The 18,097-nt window shown below is 44.6% G+C and overlaps 1 protein-coding gene and 1 long non-coding RNA gene across 8 annotated transcripts in view; one reads left to right on the forward strand and one right to left on the reverse strand.

Annotated features, from left to right (window-relative positions):
- The window catches only part of Hipk2 (homeodomain interacting protein kinase 2), a 188,820-nt gene that overhangs the window by 47,935 nt on the left and 122,788 nt on the right, over window positions 1-18,097 (reverse strand). For all 7 annotated transcript variants that reach the window (XR_001785097.2, XM_006505602.4, XM_006505603.3 and 4 more), the window contains exons 3-7: window positions 12,428-12,551; window positions 12,001-12,120; window positions 10,218-10,304; window positions 7,630-7,814; window positions 1,912-2,074 (exon numbers count right to left, since the gene is read on the reverse strand). Coding sequence is in view for 6 of the 7 variants with exons in the window: in XM_006505602.4 (XP_006505665.1) it covers window positions 1,912-2,074; window positions 7,630-7,814; window positions 10,218-10,304; window positions 12,001-12,120; window positions 12,428-12,551 (679 nt within the window). In the remaining variant the exon portion in view is untranslated. The remainder of the gene's footprint in view (window positions 1-1,911; window positions 2,075-7,629; window positions 7,815-10,217; window positions 10,305-12,000; window positions 12,121-12,427; window positions 12,552-18,097) is intronic.
- 4930502C15Rik overlaps window positions 2,070-18,097 on the forward strand; it is a 55,104-nt gene continuing 39,076 nt past the window's right edge. Inside the window, exons 1-2 of the long non-coding RNA XR_003956279.1 lie at window positions 2,070-6,287; window positions 7,048-7,834. This is a non-coding gene — a long non-coding RNA (RIKEN cDNA 4930502C15 gene). The remainder of the gene's footprint in view (window positions 6,288-7,047; window positions 7,835-18,097) is intronic.

Here is an 18,097-nt window from a genome sequence, read left to right on the forward strand (position 1 = left end):
AAGGGTACAGACCCTGACACCAGGCTGCTGCAGTCCAAACCCAAACTACCTCATATGTACTAACATAGCCTTTGTTAAGAGGATTAACCACTTTATCTCAGTGTCTTCCTCTAAAGGACAGTGACAATATGCATTCCACATGGATGCCGGGAGGACTGAATGGTGCCATGCCGAGAAAAGTCTGACCCAATGCTTCCTGCCAGAAGTGTGGCCACTTTGTAATAGTATCAGAGGAGGGGAAGCATGCCTTAGTGCTTAAGTCTAGGTTATAATCCAAATAATTTGTTTTTCTGATATATCTAATTAGGGCCTAACACTTCCAAGTTCAGATGATGGAGAGTTTTGCTCTCTGGATCTTAGTTTTGTAGGACAGCACTTCATCTTCTCAATGCTTAGGCCTACATCACACTAAGTTCACAGCCGTTTTTTTTCACTCTGGTCCTACCTAGCAACCTTGCAGTCTCAGTGTCATGGAGAAGGGAGGTGCCCTTACTTGGGACCTGCCATTGTGATTTTCAGTTTTGGTGATACTCTTTGGGACGGATGTGAGGCTATCATATCACAGGAAACATGGAGGTGGGCTGCTCTGATGTAGACCTCAGTCTGATGGCTATAAAGAGATCTATAGAAGGGCTGGTGGGGTAGGGGGAGTCAGCTGACCTCATACATGATCTGAGGAGTGCCCGTTCCTGTGTGCTGTCTTACATAGATTGGTATTGGAAGGGACAGATGGCAGATGGGAACGAAGAATTTGAGGTTAGAGCGTTAGGATTAAGAGTCTCCTAAGGACTGATGGGAAAACAAGCCTCAAGGTAATGAAGAAAGCGCCAGTGGTTGCTTTGAGAAGCTCTAGATGGAAAGGCCTTAACTTGAGGGCTAGTTGAAGGGCTGGTAAGAAAAGTCTTTGACCCTAAGCACTAAGTGTGAGCTTTTCACTGGACAGATAGCGTCAGGAACACTGATGGCCTCCAGGGGGCAGCAGATTCCAGATGGCACTCAGTCTAAGCAGAGAGAGTTAGCAGAGAGAGTTAGCAACTAGAATTCAAGCTAAGAGGGAACAGGCCAATAAAGCCCGGCGAATAAGAGCAGTGCTGAAGGCAGGGGCCAGTGACTCCTCAGTGATGGGAGAGGACCAGCCAACAAAAGTGGACAGCCAGCTGCTGCATTCACACAGTAGGTTTCCATACTTATTCCTCTGCTCTGAAGGTGTATGTCCTTATGCAGAGGTATGAACAACACAAAGGACACTGTTGTCATTACAGATTGGTATTAGGGCTGGAGAGTCTGGGAATGCTTCTTTGGGGACTTATAAGACTGGAAGATGGGAGTAACGGTTCAAGCCTCTGAGTCTAGAGGTGGGTGAATCAGGTTGTGGAGAGTCTTCATTCAGTAGCTCTTTTCTGAGTGTATTTTCTGTCTGTATTTCAGACATCGTCCTATGTTGCTGAGCCTGCCAATCTGCAGAAGGTTGAAAATCCACGTGAAGGGAAGCTCAGCTTCCTGTATCCCTTGGGAAGAGCTGCTAGGACTCCGGTGACAGACCTATGAGCTGGCTTTTCTATGACATAGAGAATGAACAGGTTTTTCCTCTCCTGAATACAGACAGCATGGACACAGGGTGCAAGGAGGGACTCCTCTAGCTCTGGTTCTACAATTTCTTAGCAGGCTTTTTTCCCCACATTTGCTCAGAGGAAAACGGGAAGAGGCACCATCTCAGTCCCAGAGTCAAAACAGAAACGTCTCCCCTTGGCTTCTTTAAAAAAAAAAAAAAAGGCTGAGGAAGCAGGCACTTTAGCTTCCAGGCCCAAAAGGACAACATGGGAAGACTGCTGGGGTTTGGAGGGGGATATCTGGGATATCTGAGTCCTGATGGTTAGCCCCACCCACCTTTCCCTGGTGCCTGCCACTCACCTGGTTGTGGACAGTGGTCAGCTGGTTGTTAAAGGTCATGGTCAAGTTGGTGGATGTGCTGGGGGCCACGTGAGTGATGAAAGGTGTTTTGCTCTGGTTCACTGTGTCATACATATTCACCCGGCGCTTGCAAATCTCCATGTTTTGGAAACAAGATTTGACACTATATATGCAAAAGGTGGAGGCAGAGACACATGGACAAGAAAGAGGGTGAGGTGGAGGAAGGAGAGAAAAGAGAAAGAAAAAGACAGAATGGTTAATCCAGTAAGCAAAACAATCAGTAAATATCCACATTAGCGTCAAATAGCCCAGCTTTCCCCAAGTGTGCTGCTGAACTGTCAGCACTGTGTGAGCAAATTTCCCATTGTCTTCTTGTCCTTTATCTGCCCTGGATGGACAGACTCCCTTATCACACACATGCTTCACTGCATCTACCCCCCTCCCACCCCCCCATTACCTTTTCTCACTGCTCATTCTAAGTGTAGTGCTTGACCAACGAGATTAACTCTCCAACCAAGGACATTAGGAGCTGCTACAACCTACTTCTGTCTTCCTTAGGGACAACATGTCTAGCCTCTCACCATTCTAGCATCCCATGTGCTACTAGCACCATCTATGGGTCAGCCAAATAATTCTCCCACCCAGGGTCATGAACTTAGGCTGACTTGTCTCACTGGAACCTGTCACGAAATGAAAACAATGAAAGTGGTTACTAATTTTTACTGAGAGCAGTGATATGTGTTTGCAGTCTCCTATTCAGTCTTGTACCATCCACAAGACAGAATTAAAATCATTGTTCCATTTTTACAAGTGAAGCCAAAGGTCTAAGACAGATAATGTGCCAGACAAATAATCACTAATTGGCAATTCACACCCCTCCTTCTCTTTTACACATTCCTAACTTCCTTATTCCTTTCTTGTCCTAATTCTTGTCTAGTTCCATGAAGTAGAATTCTCTCCTCCATTTTCTTCCTGAATCAAAACTAACCCCTAATTACACAGGCATTAAAGGAGTACAGGTCCCGGCATGAAGGCCTTTAGTGGCCTCTTGAAGGCCTTTAGTGGCATCTGCCATTCCAGCTCCTAAGCATCCACTGTGTTCTACTCACTTCATATGCTGCTCCTCATGCGCTTCTGCCTCTTCTGTTTCTATGGCCACTTTTGCTCAAGTGCTAATATTTAAGACAAAGCCTCATTTAATCTATGATTTAAAATGTCTGTTGCAATAACTGGATAAAACAAGGTAACACTTATCTATCACTGTATACTACAGGTATGCTCTATTTTGGACAAAATGGATGTTTGTAGGCTATCCCAGAATATTATTTTCATGAAAGATACATTCCAAATTTCAGAAATTGAATCTGGTCATGACCCAGAGAGTCCTACTTCTTTCTAAGTTAATGACTATTTACACTGGCCGCTCGATACACAACGCATGGTGAGTAAACTGGTAGTCCTAGAGAGAAGAGAAAACATGCTCATTGGTAAACAACAGCATGCCTGAAGGTCCTGGTGAGTACCAAGTGCATGCTGCATGCTTTTACATTGAGCTGAAGATGATAAAATGATGTGGATGCATTTTTTTTTTGGGATGCATTTAAAGCATTCAGTGATTTTATGATGGTTCAATGTATAGTTTTCAGGCTATAGAGCTTTTTTTTTTTTTTCCTCCCTACACTGGGCTAAAATTTGACTGTTGGGATAAGACAAACATTTTTACTTTGGGTTAGTTTATAAAACAATTGGCTTTTACAAATATGTACACCAAAATATTGGTGTAGAGAAATGAGTGGTTTTGCTTTTACCTGCAAAACCTTATGCTAGAGCAGCTTAAGCCCAGGCCCGCGGGTGGGGCCCAAAGCAGGCTGGGTAGGCCTGAAGGCTCGGTCCCACTCTAGAGCGCTTCAAGGTCTTCTGGGAACCTACAAATATTCAGCCCACTCTTAGGTAGGCCTAGGGGTAACCTGCCTTTCCCGAGGGCTGACCTTCTAAGTTCTAAATTGCCATTGCTCCTAGTGAAACACACTACGGAAGCTTCCTTACTAAACAAAGAACAGAGCCCTGCTTATCTAAGTGCCCAGGTTTTGGGTGACTGACAGGGCAGAAGGCCAATAGGAGCTCTCTGAAGCATCTGCCTCCCTAATCCCCCACCTCACTGTTTCCCTATCATCTTTCTTTATTCCTAAAGTTAGAAAGGCTGGCTTTGTGGGGATTTGCCTTTCTTCCCGGGGGACAGACTGACACCTTCTTAACTGCCTCCTGCTGAGAAACAGCATAGGTGTTATACTTTGAGTTTGGAAGGACTGTGTGCACAGTCCCTCTTTGCACTAGGACTTGACTGTTTCAAATGTTCCCTGAATTAAAGAGATACTGTCTGGTCTTGCCGTGCAAGTTGACTTACTTCACTAACTGCTATGGAAAAGAACTGACTTAAAAGATACACTTTATGGTGGTTGTGGCCCACTTGTTAAGCTGGGAGAGGTTGGGTCCAGCCTGGAAACTCAGTCAAATCTAATTTTGGTCATAACGTTGCTGACTGTGGCCTCACAGCAGTCCTTACCCCAGGTCCTGAAAGAGCCTTTCCTGAGCATGCTGCTGTCCCTGCAGAAATGTGAGGATGTGATCTATTCTCTCATGTCCCAGTGCATCACAGCTAAGGTTAAGGTGATATCACCCACTTCCCGTTCACAGAAAACCCATTCTCTTTCTCTCATTCCCAGAGGCCTTTCCACCAGGTTGGTCTTTCTCTCCAAGCTATTTTCTGAGTACCATGACTACTTCAGTAGCCATCCTGATAACCTGTCAAAACCTACATTTCCTACCTCATGACCTTGCTCTCACCCTTATCATTCCTTCCTTGGGCTGTCAGCCCTGGACCTGTTTCTTAAGACAAGCTCAAGCACCCTGTTTCCCTGGCCTCATTCCCTACCCTTCTGGTGCATTTGACTATAACTATTATCATAACTCTCTCTAGAGTTGAGCAGAGGACACTCATTGGGATCTATTGAGTTTCCTTTCTCTTAGGTGAACCTTCAGTAGCTTCCATTTGGGATTATAATTACTATATCACCAGCATCTTCAACTTCCTCATCCATTTGTCATTCTCTCTGAGCAACTTGGCAGCAATTCAACCTGGACAAACTCAACTGTTTTCTCTATGCCTTCACTTACACCATCAATTTATGCTCGGACCCAAATGTTCAAAGCTCTACCCGCTTCCTTCCCTCTCCTAGGATTACAGCACTTGTGTATTCCCGCACACCCACCTTTCTCCTATATTTCTCTGGTTAGTTTGCTATCATGCTCTGCTCCAGTTACCAGGACCAACACACTCTCTCTTCCCCTCTCCCTCTCTCTGCCTTCCTCTCTCCCTCCCTCACATATCGCTTTTCTTATTTCTCTCTGTTTCTTTCTTAACATTCCTTTTTGCATGTGTATATGTGTGGGAGCATATTCGTGTTTGTGGATACGTGGGCGTGCATGTAGAAGTCAAAGGTTGACATGATTTTTTTTTATTCCTAAAAAGGTTTATTATGTATGTGTTTCTGCCTGCATGAATTTATGTGCATCATGTGTGTGCAGGTGTCTGAGAAGGCCACAGGCCACTGAAGCCTCTGGAGCTAGAGCTGCAGATGGCTGTGAGCTGCATGAGGTGGATACTGGGAGCTGAACCCAGGTCCTCTGCAAGAGCAGCAAGTGCTCTGAATTGTTGAGTCATCTCTCTAGCCCCCAAATCTTTCCTTGCTTTAACTTAATTTTTAAAAGTCTATTATGTGTATGTGTGTTTTGCTATGTGTTTGTCTGTGTACTGCATATTTGCCTGGTGTTCAGACAGGCCAGAAGAGGGCACTGGATTCCGAGACAAAAGTTATGGTAGTTATGGACAACTGCCATGTAGGTGTAGGGACTAGAACCCAGATCTTCTGGGAAAGCAGAGCTACCATGGAGCCATTTCTGTGGCTTCCCTGAGTGCCTTGCCTGATTACCCTTCACGTAGTCTAGCTAGCGTGTTTGCCACTGGGATCCTCTATCTTTACCTCTTGAGCTCTGTTTACAGGTAGACCACCTGACATTTACAGACCGATGGGGATCCAACAGCAGTCCTCACAGCTGTATGACAAATGCTTTATCCACTGAGCCACCTCTCCAACCACAGTTATCATGTTCTGCATTGTAAAGCCACCTTGTTCTCAACAGATGATGTCATCATCTACTTCTGAGACAGAAGCTGTCTGACAGGAACTCCCTCAACTTTCCTCTGCTATCCTGTGCACCTGCTGACACCCACGTCTCTCCCACCATATCATCTTTTAGTGACAGGGTCCATCTCTCCACTCAGCAATAAACACCAACTCAACAGAAACTACTCACAAGTAAGTACCTTTTGCCTTGAATCTCTCATTTGCTACCAGATTCTTCCCATTAGTATTTGCTTAAATTTCCTCATTCTTCAAAAATTTCCTTTAGTCCAATGGTTCTCAACCTTCCTAATGCTATGACCCTTTAATACAGTTCCTCATGTTGTAGTGACCCCCAACCATAAAATTATTTTCATTGCTACTTCATAACTGTAACTTTGCTATAGTTATGAATCATGATGATATCTGATATGCAAGATGGTCTTAAGTGACCCCTGGGAAAGGATCATTTGAGCCCCAAAAGGGTTCCCAGTCAGGCTAAGAATGGATCAGAGCAGCCATTCTCAAGCTCTGATCTCTCCACAGCCCTCATTTCTTCCTTCCTTTTCACAGTCTCACTTCCTGTAGTCTATTTCTCTGCTCTCACTTTATCTTTCAACCTGCCCAACAAGTTTCTGCTTGGAAATGGCTGTCACTAAGTAAGAGAACTGCAAGATCTCAGACACTTTTTTCTAGATTACTGATACAGCAGCAGGTTAGATCTGCATTCAACACGAGTCCAACCAGCCATTCACCTGCTTCTCAGTCCTTTAACTGCTGCATCGAGCTTCTGATAAAAGGCAAAACCCTCCCTGAGCACGGCTTGCTCGAGCGCTGACTTCTGCAGCCTCAGCATGTTGCCCCCATTCCTAGGTCTGGTGTTCAGTCATGCTGCAGAGTTCACACAGGCAGTGCCCTGACTTCTCACACCCATCTTTTCCCTCACCCTTCACAGGTTATATTCTTGGGTCTTCTGGCCTATTGAGCAAGCTCCTTGTTGGATGGACTCATCATACCGCATTCCTTTCTTGGTAACAGCCATTGTCTTCTATCTTCTTCCCTGAAGACCATGGCTTAGCTCGAAAGTACACAGTCTACTTTGTTCCTCATTGTACTCCAGTGCCTGGTACAGCCCACAGTATGCCAAAGAAATGAAGCAAACTAGACAGTTCACTCTGGGACAGTTTTGGGACTAACCTTTGGCACTGATGCTAGATTGCTTTAGAGCACTGCTGTTTTGCCCACTTCCCTTTGTGCGTTGATATCCAAGTTCATCTGGCCCCAAAGTCCCCATGTTCCACCATTCCCTTCTTTTTGGTACAAACTGTAGTCTTCAGCCCAACCTCGCCCCACAAGTGCTCTAAGTGCTTTGATGACAAGGAGATCCTGATTTTGCTTATGTGCTGTATCTATAGCTGCTTTCAGCTATAACTGAGAACGGAGATGCAGCGTAGGAACCAGAGGGCCACAAAGCCTCAAATATTTCCTGTCTGGGCCTTTAAGTGTTGCCCTTGGTACAAGCATAGTAGGCACTTACTGGGCACTATGGGGGAAGTCAAGCAGGTGTGTCATGGTGACAAAGGGGTGGTTCAGAGTTTCAATGGGAGTGACTCTCTTATCAGCATCGATGGTCAGCATCTTCTTTAACAGGTCAATGAACTCCCGTCGGTCTGCCTTCTCTACTAACATGTCACTCCCTTCCAAATCTGTTGTCATGTTCACCTGGAAGTAAGCGGGGACAGGTGAGTAAGAGCCATAGGATATCGTCTGATCTCAAGCTCCCCATCTCAGGTGCCAGAGGGTAGACTGCCCGCCATGGTCCTGTGTGCTGCTACTGTCCACGGGTGATGGCCTCTTATACGCTAGGAACAGAATGGCTGCGGGAGTCAGGTACCAGGTAGGGGTTGGGGCAGAAAGAGGCCACCATGGTTGACACCTGCACATACATCCCAGTGTCAAGGCACAAAGCTGCTCCTGTTTTAACTGGCCACGGTGAAGTGCAGCTTTCATCACACCTTATTAAAAATAACCACGGGATGAAGGGTTCTGGAGGCCGATTGCATAACAGTGCGCATGCACTTAATTCTCCTCAGCCTTACTTTAAAAAAAGACTAAGATGAGACATTTTATGCTATATGTGTTTTGTCACAAGCACACAACAACAATACACACACACACACACACACACACACACACACACACACACACACACAGAAAGCTCTAAGATAAAGCAGTAGAAAAAGAAAAGATGGGGAAAAGTGTATACAACCTCTGGAGAAGAAAAGAGCCTGGGTTCCCTCTTCCTTCATCTTTATGACATCACCCTTCCCTTGGTCCCTGACTGTGACTAGAATGATTTCGGTCCCTGTGTTCCCTGCAGTTGCCTCTGGCCAGGGAAGAGAGTGCAGCTGAACACAGGACTTTTCTCCCAAAGGCAGGTCTCTACTAGCATGGCCTCTGAAAGGCTTTGCTTTCAATGTTTGCTTGCTTTCTTCCTTCCCTTTCTTTCTTTTCTTTCTTTTCTTTTCTTTTCTTTCTTTCTTTCTTTCTTTCTTTCTTTCTTTCTTTCTCTCTCTCTCTCTCTCTCTCTCTCTCTCTCTCTCTCTCTCTCTCTCTCTCTCTCTTTCCTTCTCCCCCCCCCTCTTTCTTTCTTTCTTTCTTGTTTTTTTTCAAGAGGGGCTCTGGAAAGCAATTTCAGTTTCCACAGACCATCTAAGCTACTAATCAGCTGACAAGTGTACTTTACTCAGAACCAGGCTACACTCATCTGTGCTAAGAGGTGTGCTAAGTGTTTATTGGGCTACAGCTTTGTTTCTCAGTGTTTAAAAGGAACAGTCATTCTGGATTGCTCAGAGTTTGGATTAGTCTCTAACTAAAAGTACCTGAAGATCTCGAATTATCTGTGATGGAAAGGTAAGGAAGGTCTGTAGTCGCTGCTAGTGAGCTGACAGTGACTGAGTGTAATGGTCTGAATTGGGCTTCCCTAAAGGCTGAATCCAAGTCCTAATCTGTGGAAGCTATGAATGTGACCTTGTTTAGAAATAGGGTCTTTGCAGATATAATCACGTTAGGATGAGGCCATATTGGATTAGGATGGTCCTGAACACAATAATCAGTGCTTTTATAGCAGAGATCTGACAGTGGGAGCAGGGATGACACAGGGATAACAGCCATGTGGAGGGTAAAGCCGGATTAGAGTGATGCAGCTGCAAGTAAGGAATTCTGAGGCTGCCAGAGCCACGGGGAGCCCAACACATGGATGCTGTCCCCTAGGGCCTTCAAAAGGACTGTGGCCTTGAGGACACTGACACCAGACGGTTTTAGCCTCCAGAACTATGAGAGAATACATTGTGTTGTCTTATACCCTCCAGTTCACCCTATCTTGTTATGTAGGCCCTAGGAAATGGACACACTGAGCCATGAGCATCAACTCCAATATGCCAATGGGCTGTAGGTCTCAGCTCTGGAGCCAGTGCCTGCCTAGCACACACAAGGCCCTAGGAACAGGTGAACGTGAGGTTCCTGGTAAAACACCGAAGTAGCTACCCCCCACCACCAACTTGGGTTGTCTGTCTTCTACCTGAAGACTTGTTACTGGACCTTGGCAACTCTCATAGTTATTGAATGTCATGTGCTCTATTTCTAGCCTAAGAGCCTGCTTAGCTTCCAAATCCCAATGCTTTGATAGTACATATTATATTTAAACTGTATAGGATTCAGGCCCTTTTAGCACCAGTAAGGTTGGCCACTACCTTACAAACAAGAAGCAATACAATGGAGCTATTTTTTCTAAAGAGTTGGTTTCTGAGACCAAATGGTTTCTTACTAAGCCTGTCATATGATTGTTCATAAGCAAAGGCAATGAGCATAGTTAAGTATATCACTGCTGGTGGGTTTTATTTTTTATTTTCATTTATTGGCTTTAAACAAAAAACAGGGTTTCTCTACATATCTCTAGCAGTCCTGAAACTCACTATGTAGACTAGGCAAGCCTCAACCTCAGAGATTCCACTTGCTTTGCGTCCCAGAGTGGTGGGTCTGAAGGCATGCCCTGCCCTGCAGCTGTTTTTTGTTTTGCTTTGTTTTTTAAAGGGCCTGTGCTGCATATTCACTCACAGAGCTTACCTGGGCCATATCATCCAAACAGTTGAAAATGTACTTTCTTGCTTCCTTTGACTTAATTCCCGTCTCTGCTTCATGGTCATCTGGTGTCTATCGGAGAAAGCGAAACCTGGTCAGTCAGACAGCACCGCTCAGGTCACTGAATCTCAAGCTCCTGGGCTGCTGCTTCCACCCATGGTCCTTTCTCACTTTGCAGAGGAGGAGACTTTGGTTTCTCGGAAAGTGTCCTACACAAGAGCTCCTTTCTCTGTCCATCCACACTAGCTCACCTTCCTTCCGCCCCAGGCTCCCACTCATGCCCACTCTGGTACAGTTACCAAAGACTCTAAAGAGAACATGAGACCACACCCTTCCTACTCTGCAGCTTTCCATAAGCTGAAGGTAAGATTCCACCTGGGAAGACCAGAGCCCTTTGTGACACCTTAACATTTTATTTTACTTAGCAATCCCTTACACCTACAGCTCCTATGCTGTTTCAAGGCACACTAACTCACTAAATGTTTTCCATAACCACAGGCATTAGGATGACTGCTCTCCTCTTTTACTACATGGAAACACAAAAATATAAAGTTCTGGGGGACGACCAACATTCCCAGCTTACAAGTGGCAGCTGTTTCCAGAGCTTGTATTCTATGCTGCTCTTTCAAAGACATTTATCAGCTATTGGCTAGGAAACTACTTTTTCTACTTGCTAGGTGGTTTGGACTCATCAATGGATCTAAGGCAATTAATTCTGGATAAAGGCCAGCACACTTTAAGCAGTTCAACCCCAAGGAACAGGTGATGAGGGTCCTGGTAAAACACCGAAGTAGCTACCCCCCACTATCAACTTGGGTTGTCTGTCTTCTACCTGAAGACTTGTTACTGGACCTTGGCAACTCTCATACTTACTGAATGTCAGGTGCTCTATTTCTAGCCTAAGAGCCTGCTTAGCTTCCAAATCCCAGTGCTTTGATAGTACATATTATATTTAAGCTGTATTAGGATTTGATTGGGGTCCTGTCAAACCAAACCAAACCAAACCAAACCAAACCAAACCAAACCAAACTTAGTAAAACCCAATTGCAAAACTGCAAAAATGAATTTACTACAGACTTAAGTCTTTATTACTATCTCCTTCCCAGGAAAAGTATGTCAATTTTAATTACAAGACACAGTTAAAGTAAAAGCAAAATATGTTTCAATTAAGGTGAAGTCACCAAGAGTTTATGGTATCCATTGTCCTGGATGAAGATCTGCTGTCTTCCCAGGGGTTTGTGACATTTGCATTGCAGGCTACTTTCCCTGCCTTGGAAAAATCCCTCTGTACCCTACAGGGCCCAGCACAAATATTGCTCCCTGCCCTTGGCCCTGGCCTGGCTTTTTCTTGGCTCACTTAGGTCACGCTATTTCCCATGTTCTTTCCTTTTAGGAAGAGGATAGTCCATATGGTAGCCTAGAGCTTGGGGCACTGGTCCTGTTTCTCCATGGACAGTGGGTTCCTTAAGAGCAGAGTGTGGCTGCTTCATCTGTTTAGCACGAAGCAGACATGAAGGATCATGAGATTAAATCCCAGAAATTCAGCGGTCTTCCCATGGGACACAGTCTCTCACACAGCAGTGAGGCAAGGAAGCAGGTGTTTTCAATCATTCAGATCCTGCAACACCTTGTATTCACAACTCTATCCTACATCCCCATTTTGCTGGCTAGATTAAAGTCATCAATTTGTAAATACCAAAAGCTCATTTTTGTCTTTCCTTCTTTCACTATTAGGCCATCAGTAGAAGTGAGGGAGTGTTTTTCCTACCTTTAGCCTCCACAAAGGATACGGTGAGTCTGTGTCACGGTTGAAAAACCTAGTTGTCTTTGTCCCTGCACTTAATAAATATTCAGCTGGTAAACCCTGTGTTTGTGAAATATACCGAATCTGCAAGAAAAGATGAGAAAGAGGTCAGGGCTTTTCCTGTCATGGTACATATGGTATACTGATGGCTTTGAGAAAAATGGAATTAATTTTAGAGAAACAAGAAGTAAAAAGAAAGAAGAAACACACACACACACACACACACACACACACACACACAGAGAGAGAGAGAGAGAGAGAGAGAGAGAGAGAGAGGAAGTCAGGATAAGTTTAATAAGTGAATAAGGCAGGTTCTAAGTAAATGGTAATCTAAGGTTTTCTGGATGGAGAGTGAAGTCACATAGAGAATTCCTGTGTCACCCAGACCTACCTGATCATACTCAGAAGCACCTGGGTATAATGGCCAGCCCAGGAACAGTTCAGCAATGACACAACCAAGGGACCACATGTCAATTGCCTCACAGAATGGCAAACCAAGGATGATCTCAGGGGCCCTGGAGAGAAAGAATGGAAGAATGAATTCTGGGGTACCTGTGTGGGGTCTTTGGTCTTGAGAGAGGTCTGCATTGCAGAGACTCTCCATTCTTTGGCTTTGTTATCTAGTTAGAAGAGGATGTAGTTAGCTTGCAAGTGCCGATCGAGTAAGGGTCGGTGGGTGGCAGTACAACAGACCTACAGTGAAGCATGTCTGTGGGCATCACCACCATCACATTCTGACCACATGAGCTCATGACCTGATAACCACACCACAAATGGTAGGAAGTTAGCTTTTGTAGCTGAACATCTGGAATTCGTTATAAAGATTGCCTAATATTTAGGAAGGAATTCCTAAACTCTACTTTCAGGAATATGTAAAAATAGCTGCTCTCACTTAAAATAAGGCAATTAAGTCCAAAATCCACTCATCCCAATGATCTTTGTCCTAGGCATTTGTATTACATTTCTTCAAGGAAACACTGCTATTACTTTTCCCATCTGTGTCTAAAAGGTTGATCTCTATAAAAGTTCTTTAATGTTACAACTATAGAACCCCATTCATGAATAGATAGATCATCCTGAGAGTCAACCAGAATTCTATTATAAACAGTCCACTCCTGGTTGTAGGAGCTAATGTCTCTGTAATTGACAGACAAGGCCACATAGAAATTTCAAAGGCATTTTAAAGAGAAAGTACACATGTATTTGGTAACCAAGATCAGACCACAAAGTCTTTCTTTTAAGTTTTATTCATGTGCATCTGTGTGAAGGAATGTCACAAATGTGGGGCAAGAGGGCACTAAGTCCCTTGGAACTGGAGTTAAGGCAACACTAAATCAAGGGACAAAAGATTACAAACATGTGTGATATAAACACAACCATGAGAAGGCATGTACCACAGCACACACCATACTTCAGCAGCTACCACTTTGGAAAAACAAAACAGTATGCAAGGACAAAGCTAATAAACAGAAGCAAGCCTCAAGCACACATCTTTCCTTAATCCTCTCCAAGTGTTACCAAGACTATCTGCTTCCTCCATACCTCATTTCTCAGAGCAATGGCCTCCTAAATGTTCCCGCCTCTTAACCTTGTCTGAGATGCTCCTACACTCATGTGCCACACTAGAGGGATCAGGATGGCCTGTGCACTGTCGTAGTCTTGGTCAGCATCTCAGCTCTGTGTCTTGAGAGCTGCCTCTCTTCTATACAACTGCCCACTGCTCCTGCTTTGTTAGGCCTGGCTTCCTAGGTGCCACTTTCCCATACCCAAATTTCTTGCCTCTCCATATCCTTTCCTGTCCATACCCTTTACTAGAGCATCCTCCTTCTTTGTCCAAATGCTCTATGTACCATCTTCTTTTCTTTCTATTCTTCCCCTACATGACTATCATGGTTTTGTGTTTATCCTGAATGAAACACTGGGTTGGGGGATATAGCTCAGGGGTAGTGTACTTGCCTAGTATGCACACAGTCCTGAGCTCAATCTCCAGTATTATAAAGCAGGTATGTTGGACTCTTACTTAGAAATAGGGTTGTTGTAGGTTTAATTAGTTAAGATGAAGCTGTATCATAGAAGGTGGGTCCTAGTACAATATGACAGGTGTCTTTATTAGGACAGGGAAATTTGGCCTCAGACACTGACAAGATAGCCATATGATGACAGAGGTGGAGACTGCATTTATGTGCCACAAACCAAGGAGTACCTACATCCACAAAAAGCTAGAGAAGGCAGGGAAATATCCTCTCCTCCATCCTTAAGGCCCAGCTAACATCTTGACTTTGGTCCTCTGGGCTCCTGAACATCAACAGAGTAGCTGCTGTTTCAAGCAGTACATTTTGTGGTCCTTGTTTGCAGCTCTAGGAAACTTTGCACAGCAATCATGCCAACCCTCACAGGTTTAGATTTGACATCTAAACCTCAGTCTCATCTTAAAACTGTCTTTTCAGTTCTAGGCTCCCTAGATCTCTTTGCAAGAGATCCAGGTCCAATCCCTTCAATCCCCCTGCCACCCGACCATCCACGTGCCCCGGTCCAAAGTCTACCTCAAATGAGTCCCTCTTCTCCCTCTCCCCTGGTATAACTTTGGCCTCAGCAACTCTTCACCCGGTGCTTCCTGTTTTCCCTTCCCTCAATAACCTTCCAATCAGCTTGTGTTTCAAAGCCCTCAGTGGCTCTCGCTGTACTCAGAATCTATGAATCTCTCCCATGGCTCAGGCATCAACGTTTCCCCAGTTAGGGACCCAGTTTGCCTTTCCACTGTCATTTCAAGTCACTTTTCTACTGCAACAGGCTCTGGTGCCAGCAGTGTCTTTTCAACTTCCAGAATACCTTGAGCACCTCCTGGACCAGTAGGCTTCAGGTGATGTAGTTGCTTCCACCTCTGTGCTCGCCCCATGGCTCTCAAACAGCTTCCTCCTCATCTTTCACAGCTCGGCTTAATTGTCCCCACCATAGACATCTCCTCTGACACCAGTTAGTTGCCATCTCCAGCACCATAAATGTCACCTTATAGCACTCTCCCCAATAACATCCTTACTGTCTCTCTTCCTCTACGAAGCCCGTGAGGGCAGCCCAGTGCCTGGCATTTAGTTGCCACTTGGTCAATACATACATGTTGATCGAATACACCATATTAAATATAAGAAGTGTGAAACACGAGTTAGGGTGGGAGTTCTGTGCAGTGCAGACAAAGGAGAGGGAAGGGGTAAGTCTTCACAAGGAACTAAGTCTGGGCCCTGGTACAGGAGGACTCAGCTACAGATAGCAGGCACTGAGGCCCAAAGGGGCATGTGTGTGCCAGCCCATGCTCAGTTGCACAGACACCTGAGCAAGGGAGATGGGAGGAGAGCCTGTGTGTTTATCTGCAGATGGTTCACCAAAGACTGACAGCAAGAAAGGTGAAGTGTGGAAACCTGAAATTGGTGCCAAGGTCTCTCACAGTTACGATTTCACCCCTCTTTTTTATTTTGGGGTGGGGTGGGGTGTCACTGTACCTCTAAAGTAGATCGCTAAAATATACCATGAAGTTGTACCAAGCTCGGCTTTCACTGGTACTAGGTAAATGAAGTAGTCCTCAATTCATGCTTCTATTATAGTTACTAACTCAGCTCTTGCTTTTGGTCTCAGCCTTCCCTTTCATGTCTCAAAGGATAAGTTCCTTTTCTCTGTGCATATGAAACCTATTTTTGAACTATTTTTTTCCCTTCCTATCCCTTCCAGTCTTCCTTACTCAAATATATGCTGCTCCCTTTGCATCTACTATCTACACCAGTAGATCAAGATGTAAACATGAACGAAAGACTGGTGCAAGAGATATTCACTAAGCATCTGCTGCCCCCAAAGGACTATCTTAAAAAATCTCTCTGATTAGATTATTTAGGACACTAAAAACCCTTTGAACATTCATGAAGTGTCAAATAATTACACCCAAGACAGAGAAAATACCTTCTTATATCCTAACATGGCACTAAAAGTTCTTCTTGTTTTCCTTCCTTTTATTCATGGCAGGGAGAGACGTCTCATTGGCTAGCTCACTATACAGCTCTGGCTGGCTGTGTACTCTGTCTCTGAAACTCACAGACATCTGCCTGCCTGTACCTCTTGAGTGCTAGGATTAAAAGTGTGCACCACATGCCTGGTTAAGTTGTAGTTTATAATAATAATAATAATAATAATAATAATAATAATAATAATAATAATAACAATAACAATAACAACAACAACAACACCTCTGTCATTTTTGACCCATCAACAACACATTTGCCTATCTGTCTCTTTTTAAATCTCTAAGAATATGGTCTGGGTCTCATTTATCTTAGATTCCAAGCTAGGTACACTGGCGCTGCTCTTTCAGTAGCTGTTTGAGGCCCCAGGAAAGAAAGATACTTGTCAGGCTAGTGAGGAGGCTCAGCAGTGAAGGTATCTGTATTTATAGCAACCTGAGTTTGATCCCTAGAATCTAGGTAAAGGTGAGAGGAGGGAATTTACACTAAGTTGTCCTCTGACTCCATGTGCATGGTATGGTGTATATATGTGCACACGCAGCACTAATAATAATAGATAAACTTTATTTGAAAAGAACCCACTTCTCTCTTTGGATGCCTGCAATCTGGGGAAATATGTGTACTCTGCTGTGATTTTGTACATACCTTGTTCCTATGATGCTAGACTCCCAGGCTCTGAGTTCATGAAGGCTCACTCAAAACTCAATTCTAAAGTTCTTTTGTGTGTGTGTGTGTGTGTGTGTGTGTGTGTGTGTGTGTTTAGCTTCCCTGTCAGTAGCTGCAGAAGTGCCCACTCTTTCCTGAGGCATATTTGACCAGGTCACTCCACACTGGGCTTTGGCTTCAGCTGCACTTGGTCTCTTATTCAAATGTTTAGCCATTCAGTGTCACTATGTGCCAGGCACTATGCTGGGGCTCAGGAGCAAACAATAAAGCAAAGCCTGGGGGCCCTTGGAGGTCACTATCTAGTTAGAGGCAGCTTCATGCAGACAGCGCAGGTATACTACATGGAACGTGTACATATTACATGAAGAAGGGCAAGCTGGGCGAGGAAAGACAAGAGCTGAGAGGTCTGAGCTAACCTTGTACCTGGCAAGGCAGGGGTAGCCTCCACGCACAAGGCAGTGAGTACTCCTCCCCCATGTCACTGCTGTAGCACCAGTGCTTAGGCTGTGGACGGTCCCATATACCTTTCTAGAAGGGACAACTGTGCCAACAGCAGCACCCAGCAGCTCCCTCTGGAGGCTGGCGACATCACCTTGGCAACACTGTGACAAGAGACACTCTGCTTTGGCTCTTCCAGATTTAGGAGGCTTGAGGGCACATTCCATGGAGGTTGTTTCTGTCCTCAGAGTTGTGCCAGTACAAGAAGGACCCTGGGTACACGGATCTCTGTTCTGCAGATCACTCAGCTGACAGCTGCTCTATACTTACACTGCCATGGTGCCACCTCATGCAACCATTTTAAAGACTCTCACTACTATTTTGGGGCATCAAAAATACTTTAAACACATACATGAAGTGTCAGACAAAATTGCACCTAAGAAAGAGAGTGATTATTCCTTTCCAATGTGACCCTCATAAGATACCATACATTCCATTTTCTAGGGGAGGTTAGAAAAACAACTGTCACTTTCAACACATCAGTGACTGAAGCTTTGTTATTAGCTCCACTGCTCTCTTGACAGTGCACATAAGGAATAAGTTATTCTTCGATCAGTCTAGACCACGTGACCCTGCAGAGGCTGGCTTCCAAGAGAGGTGTGAAGACTGCAGCCAGGAGCCCAGTGCACATGGGTCCAATCCTAGTATTTTTTAAGTACTGGCCATATACCTCATTCTAGAAGGAGGGGCCAGAAAGAAGGTTAAATAGAGCATGGCAGGAAGTACCTCACAAAAGTTCTAGGACAATCAAGCAATTCTAAATAACTTACCTATTATCTGACTTAATCTATATGGCAGTAATCAAACAAAAAGAATACCCTTTTTCTGGTGTTCTTTTTTGGTGCTCTGGATCCAACCCATCGTTCCTTCTCCTCATGTGAAAGACACCCTTT

This window comes from Mus musculus, chromosome 6 (assembly GCF_000001635.26).
Source record: "Mus musculus strain C57BL/6J chromosome 6, GRCm38.p6 C57BL/6J".
Lineage (NCBI taxonomy): Eukaryota > Metazoa > Chordata > Mammalia > Rodentia > Muridae > Mus > Mus musculus.